General features: G+C 48.2%; 3 protein-coding genes; all 3 read left to right on the forward strand.

Moving 5' to 3' along the window:
* Positions 1 to 97: 97 nt before the first annotated feature.
* Positions 98 to 1,870, forward strand: GSBLH_T00007220001 (uncharacterized protein; the record flags this gene model as incomplete). The annotated part of the gene is given in 6 exon segments (XM_013043956.1): positions 98 to 292; positions 333 to 812; positions 839 to 1,377; positions 1,408 to 1,492; positions 1,522 to 1,839; positions 1,856 to 1,870. 6 exon segments carry the CDS (start codon positions 98 to 100, stop codon positions 1,868 to 1,870), a joined length of 1,632 nt encoding a protein of 543 aa, XP_012899410.1.
* A 164-nt stretch (positions 1,871 to 2,034) lies between these two features.
* Positions 2,035 to 3,505, forward strand: GSBLH_T00006913001 (uncharacterized protein; the record flags this gene model as incomplete). Its single annotated transcript, XM_013043957.1, has 2 exons — positions 2,035 to 3,414; positions 3,479 to 3,505. The coding sequence occupies 2 exons, from the start codon at positions 2,035 to 2,037 to the stop codon at positions 3,503 to 3,505; spliced, it is 1,407 nt and encodes a 468-aa protein (XP_012899411.1).
* Positions 3,506 to 4,075: 570 nt separating this feature from the next.
* The window catches only part of GSBLH_T00004972001 (uncharacterized protein), a gene marked incomplete at its 3' end in the record, with an annotated part of 15,307 nt that continues 13,179 nt past the window's right edge, over positions 4,076 to 6,203 (forward strand). Inside the window, exons 1-5 of the mRNA XM_013043958.1 lie at positions 4,076 to 4,183; positions 4,210 to 4,322; positions 4,355 to 4,447; positions 4,481 to 4,543; positions 4,570 to 4,777. Coding sequence (XP_012899412.1) covers positions 4,109 to 4,183; positions 4,210 to 4,322; positions 4,355 to 4,447; positions 4,481 to 4,543; positions 4,570 to 4,777 — 552 coding nt within the window. The 5' untranslated portion in view covers positions 4,076 to 4,108.

Below are 6,203 nucleotides of genomic sequence, written 5' to 3' on the forward strand. Positions count from 1 at the left end.
TCTGCTTTTTCGTTGTTTGTTGGAGAGAGCGAATGAACACACTAGGAAATCGGGACTTTTATTGGAGTCGGAACAAAAGCGGCAGATTTTGAAAACGATGAGTTCAGAAGAGACTGTGGATATTTACGAAGAGGTCCGAAAGCATGCCAAAAGCAAGGACAAGTTCAAGGCGGAAAACTGCAGAGCGCTTGAAGCTCTCGAAAATAGTATCACCAACGGAAAGAAGAGGAGAATCTCGTTCACCAAGTATTTTACCACCCTCTTGGCGCAACTCAAATCACAGCAAAAGTTTGTTCGAAGCGTTCGGTGCATTTTCCTTCGCTTATGATTAGTATCTGTACCTCCTCCAGATCGTTTTGCCTCATGTCCCCGAGAAGATGAAGACAGCGGAGCAGCTGGATGTTCTGCTGCAGTTTTACATGAAGAACCGCAGCACGATGGAGCCAGCTTCCCTCCGTTCCCTGATTTCGTGCCTTACCTCCCTTTTGCTCTCCTTAGAATGTTCAAAGGATATGTGGAGTCGCGGTGCAGTCAAAAAGAGTTTCCTCCTCCTCCTCAGCTTCTGCATTCATGAGAACGGAAAGATCCGTCGTACTTCGCAGGACGAGTTAATGAAAATCGTCACGAAGCACAGCGAGGAGCATTTTGCAGAAACATCTGACATGATCGTGTCCTACCTCCGCAACCTGAAAGAACAAATCGACGACACCAACTACAAGGAAATCTCCCACTATTTAGCGTTCGTCGCTCAAGCCGCTCCGTCTCTCGACCCCTCCACATTCCCCGCCTTGCTTTCCCTTCTAATCGAAGTCGTTTTTCTTCCCTTCTCTTCCCCTAGCTTCGCTCACACAAACTCGCTTACATGGACACCAACAGCTTAAAGCCCATCAAGCTCCTCGTCCAGAAAGGCGTGCCTCTCCCTCCCAACTCCCTCCACACCGTGCTTCAATCCATTCTTTCCGACCCTGCCGCTCTCTCCGCGGCGCCCGCCGACATTTTCGAGTTCGTTTCCACGATTCTCACGCTCTCCCAGCAGCTCGATCTCTGCGAGAACAGCGAGAACAGCGAGTTGTTTTGCGAAGCCATCGAAAAAGCGATGAGCTATCTCCAATCCAAAGAGAGCAGCGTCGTCAGCCGCGTCGAAAGCGATCTCGTTTCTCTGTGGAGCCACATCGACTCGGAGTCGCTCTCCCCCGCGGGATTCACGCGATTGGGCGCGTTGATGAAAGCAGAAATGGGGAAACCGCATAAAGAAAGCGTGCTGAAGGTGGCGAGCGCGTTCGCGGCCCGAGTGAAGCCCAGCGAATCGGTTTGCTTGAAGCCGCTCGTGCAGTCGCTGGTGTCGATGCGAGAACAAGGCGCCAAACTGAGCGCAGCGTGCGGATTCGATGGAATTCTGAGGCGTAGACTTCGCAGTCAGATGGATGAAACGCTCGGCAGCGCGGTGGAGGCGATGGGGCTGAAGCAGTTCGTGGAAACGACGTCGTTTATCGTAGCAATCCGCGCTGGAATTGAGAATAGAAGGCGGACTCGTCGCTTCCCGACGACAAACACTACTTCCTTTTTGCCGTTTTGAAGAATTCGCTGATTCACATCGCCACGTCGCTCGCTGAGTTCTTCGATCTTTTCTCTCCCGCGGTGAAAGCATGCGCCGCTGCGGCGTCGGAAGCGGCGAACGAGACGCAGAAGCAGCAGCTCCTGAAGGAAATCGCGAGTATTTGGAGCGTGTTCGCGTCGTGCTGCGTGGGAGCGAGGGACGTTTCGGATGTGCTGCCGCGCTACCGCAAAGCGTTGCTGAAGGTAATCAATGATGAAAGCAATCTGGAGGCCGGAGTGCAAGTGGCGTGCGGATTAGCGATGCTGGCGATGAGCAATCGGATCGAGAAGGAAGGGAAGAAGGGAAGCATGGACATCGAAATCGAGAAGGAAATCGAAATCGAGAAGGACATCGAAATCGAAAGGGAGGAAGCCGAAGAAGAACTGGAGAAACAGGAGAAACCCGAAGAATCAAAATCGAAAACGCAGTCGGATTTGATGCCCAACGAGCAGTCCCTTCCCTATCTCACTCTCTTCGCCTCCTCGCGAGCGCCCAGACCCTCCATCGAGCAGTCCCAATCCGCCCTGCAAGCCCTTCGATCCGCCAGCGAGTCCTTCCTCAAAGCCATCATCGCGTTGTACCGCCGTTCCCACGGAGCCAGCGACCAAGAAATCGTGCCCACGAGCGGCGTGGCGAAGAACGCCGATCGCTTCATGGCTCTCACGCTCCGCTCTGTCCTGCAGACGCTCTTCGGCGTCGCTCCGCCTGCCGTGATTTCGCAATTCTTCGCCCGATCGCTCGCCTCCTTGCAGCAGTCCATCGACCAAAACCCGACCCTTTCGCTCGACCTCCTCGCCGAGGCGGGCGTCTTTTCTGCGCTCATTCCATGGATCGCCAGCGAAGAAGTCCCCGCCGCGCTGTCCTACCTCATGGAAACGGCGCCGAAGATCCGTGCCGTGGCGTTTCAGAACCGATCGAGCCGGTCGTTCGTGCTTCTCTGCGAATACCACGCGGAACTTCTCTTCGAAACGAACCGCGTGGACGCGATTTCGACCGAGCTGCTGGATCGCCTGCTGTCTTCCGTCGTGAACGTTCGCTTCGACTATCTCACAGCGCTCCATTCTCTGTGGAGTCATCTCTCGCCTCAAAACAAAGACCATATGCAGCTCATCGTGCAAGTCCTGCCTCGCCTCATTCTATGCATCAAAGACGCCAATCAATCCGTACGCACGCTCAGCTTTAAGATCCTCCTCTCTCTCTCCGACGTCATGGCGTCCTCCACCGCGAATCTCGTGCAGCCCACCGGCGAAGAAGTGCCCGCGTCGCTCTCTGAGTATTTCCGGATTTTAATGGGAGGCCTGAGCGCGACGTCGGGCCGCATGCAGTCGGCTTCGCTGATGTGCATCAGCTGCGTGCTGTTCCATCACCGATCGAACGAAGCGATCGTTCCGCTGATGCGAGACGCGATGCACATCACTTACGGACTGCTCGAATCGAAGAATCGAGAGGTCGCGAAGGCGTGCTTTGGGTTGATTCGGACCTGCGTGAAGGTGCTTCCCGAGGAGATTGTGCGCGAAGAAATGCACGAGGCGATCGGAGCGCTGCAGCCCTGGTCGAATGCTCATTACGGGAACTTCAAGCTGCGCGTGAAGGCGATTTTCGAGCTGATTTTACGCCGCTTGGGGAAGCAAACGATGGAGTCGCTGCTGACGGAGGAAGAGAAAGCGATGTTGGATCCGATTTTGGGGGGAAAGAAACCGGATAAAGAGAAGACGGACGAAGAATTGGTGGAAGAAATGGAGAGAGAAGGAGAGCAGATGGAATTGACGTCGGATGACGAAGTGGAAGTGATGGAGATCGATGAGAACGGAAATGTGGTGGGCGAAGAAACGGGAGAAACGTCGAAACTGGAGATGGGGGCGCTGATGAAGGAGATCGAAGAGAATGAAGGGTGGAAGCGGATTATGAAGCGATCGATGGAAGGGGAAGGGAATGAAGAGGAGTTTGATGATGAGGAGGAGGAAATGGAAGAGTTTGAAGAGGAAGAAGAAGATGAGGAGGAGGAAATGGAAGAAGAAGAAGAGAAAGAGGAGGAGCCAGTAAAAGAAGAGAAACCAAGAAAGGAAGAGAAGAAGGACAAGAAAGAGAAGAAAGTGGAAAAGAAAGAGAAGAAAGAGAACAAGAAGGTGGAAAAGAAGAACAAGAAGGAAAAGAAAGAAAAGAAGGACAAAAAGGAGAAGAAGGATAAAAAGTAGACATGTCCGACCCTCAAGCATACTATTTCAATCATTTCGCTTCTTTGTTACAAAAACGTGAAAATCTGCCTGCTCTTATTCTTCAATAGTATTTTTTTACTTTTTCAATGCAACAAAGATCAAAGCAAGTTATTATCGGATTTTCTGCAGTAGCAGGAGTTGCAACTCTTTCCTATTACTTATGGAAACGTTTTCGCAAGTCTCACATCATTGATTCCTGCAAATCATCGGTATCAATCGAAGGCCGTCCTGTATTTGTAATGTTTGGTATTTCATTGCATAGATCTACATTGTCCACACATCAGAACAATTTGAGATGTTGGTTAAGAAGTTTGATTTACTACACGAAACAGTTGTTGGTTTTGACGCTGAATGGACACAGAAAGCAATAGTTTCTGTTTTTCGCATAATCTATAGAATCCTCTCTCGATCATTCAGCTAACATTCCGAAATGTGAACATTATTATCCAGGTACCTCTTCTGGATGAATTGCCACCTCCTTCTCTGAACGTTATAATGAAAGACGAAAAGTAGATTGTACATTCATTTTTTTACAATTTAGAATATTGAAATCTGGAATCGGCATTCATGAAGACTGTAACAAACTGTGTTCATACCTAGGTGTTGAGGAAGTAAATAGCATTGTCGACGTTACGTACTTTACCCATTCTTCATTATATTATTGTAGTGACATCGCCAAACTAATGGGCCATAAAGATCTGAAGACCAGCCTTCAATATCTCACATCTAAGTATTTTGGCATTACACTCAATAAAGGTACATCCATTTTCACCCATTAAAACTAGACAACAAGATCCGATGCGGTAATTGGGATGCACAAACTCTCAGCAACGAGCAGATTTTGTATGCAGCGCATGATTCTTACTATTCTCGCGAACTTTTCGTTTATTTTTACTCAAAATACCGCAGTTCCACGCAAAATCCTTTTACTCCATTTGATTGGGTCACTGACCATCATCTCGTAGTTTCTCCGTTTCCACGATCATTAGACATCGAATAGCCAATCGTCGTGTCACAATGTGCGAATTCGAGTGGTCGACAAGAACGGAACGCATTATTCGTCCGTTCAACTGAATCAAATCGAGGGATTGAAGCTGGGAGGCTATTCCAAGCGGAAAAACCCAGTCTATGAGGATTGCCAACTCTGTAAGGCTTGTTTGTTTTGTATAACGAAGTGTCTCCGGATAATCAATTGCTGTGTCGGTGCAGTAAGAAGAAACTGATGTGGTACGTGAACAAAGGAATCGGGAGTACGGATGAGTGATTTGGATGAATTGTAGCAATCGTGAATGAAGATCCGTTCTCTGTTCGACTTAATTTCGAGCCAAAATGTAATGAAAACCGAATCTAATGTCACATAGCCCGTGTTCCCAGTAATTCTGCCAAGCTGTACTCTCAAGATAACTGCTGTGTGGTGTGCGGAAACAATTCGAACTACGTCTGCCATTCCATTTTGCCGCATCGCTTCCGAAAATTCCTCCCAGACAAATGGAAAAGCCACAACAACCACGACAACGTGATTCTTTGCGTAGACTCAACGCGAATTTGGTCATTAGATTCCCTGCTCCATTCGCTGTAACAAGTACGACGATATTTATGGACGCAGAGTGTTGAAGGAGCGAGGATACGACGTGGATACGGTGGGAGTGGTGTTGAATCGGGAAATTGCGACAGTGAAAAAAGCAGCAACGACGTTGCTTCGCGTGTATAGAGGCGAAATCAATCCACCAGAGAAACGAATCGTGCGGATCGGAGAGAAGAGTGATGGATAGAAAGATCTGGAGGCGTCAATACTGCCGATCTTGAAGAAGTATAACATCGATTCATTGTCGATTGAAAAGGAAACAAAAAGTGAAGCTGAAAATGGTATTCGATTGATTGGTTGATTCACTTAACAATCAGAATCAGAATCAGAATCGTCCTATTCGTCTGAAGAATTGGGACTGACGTTGGAGTCTGAGGAGAAGAAAGAAACGGCAAAAATAGAAACCGACCAAACCGGTCAACCTGAGAGTGCAGCTAATTCCAATCCTTTCAAGGATATGGAATTGAACAAAGAAGAAGGAGTTCGGAATTTTGATGAATCGCTTCTAATCAAACGTAAGAGAGAAAAAAAAAGGATTTGATGAACAGTTTCCAACTTAATGCCATATTCGATTGATTCTTCGTATGTTCCTCCTGAAGAGAGATTAATGAAAGATTTGTTAGCTCAGCCCAACCCAGAGATATCCTTTTTGTTAAGTAAGAGTGAATTAACATGCAAAAGGCAATGACAGAGTTCGTTATTGGGTGGCGAAAAAACTTTTTGGATGTAGTGTGTTTGTAAAGTGTATTAATTGTAGAAAATGAAGCCGCGATTTATGAAGAACGGGTGGAATCTGAATGAACTT

The sequence above is a fragment of the Blastocystis hominis genome, assembly GCF_000151665.1.
Source record: "Blastocystis hominis, Singapore isolate B (sub-type 7) whole genome shotgun sequence assembly, scaffold_9".
In the NCBI taxonomy this organism is placed as follows: domain Eukaryota; class Bigyra; order Opalinata; family Blastocystidae; genus Blastocystis; species Blastocystis hominis.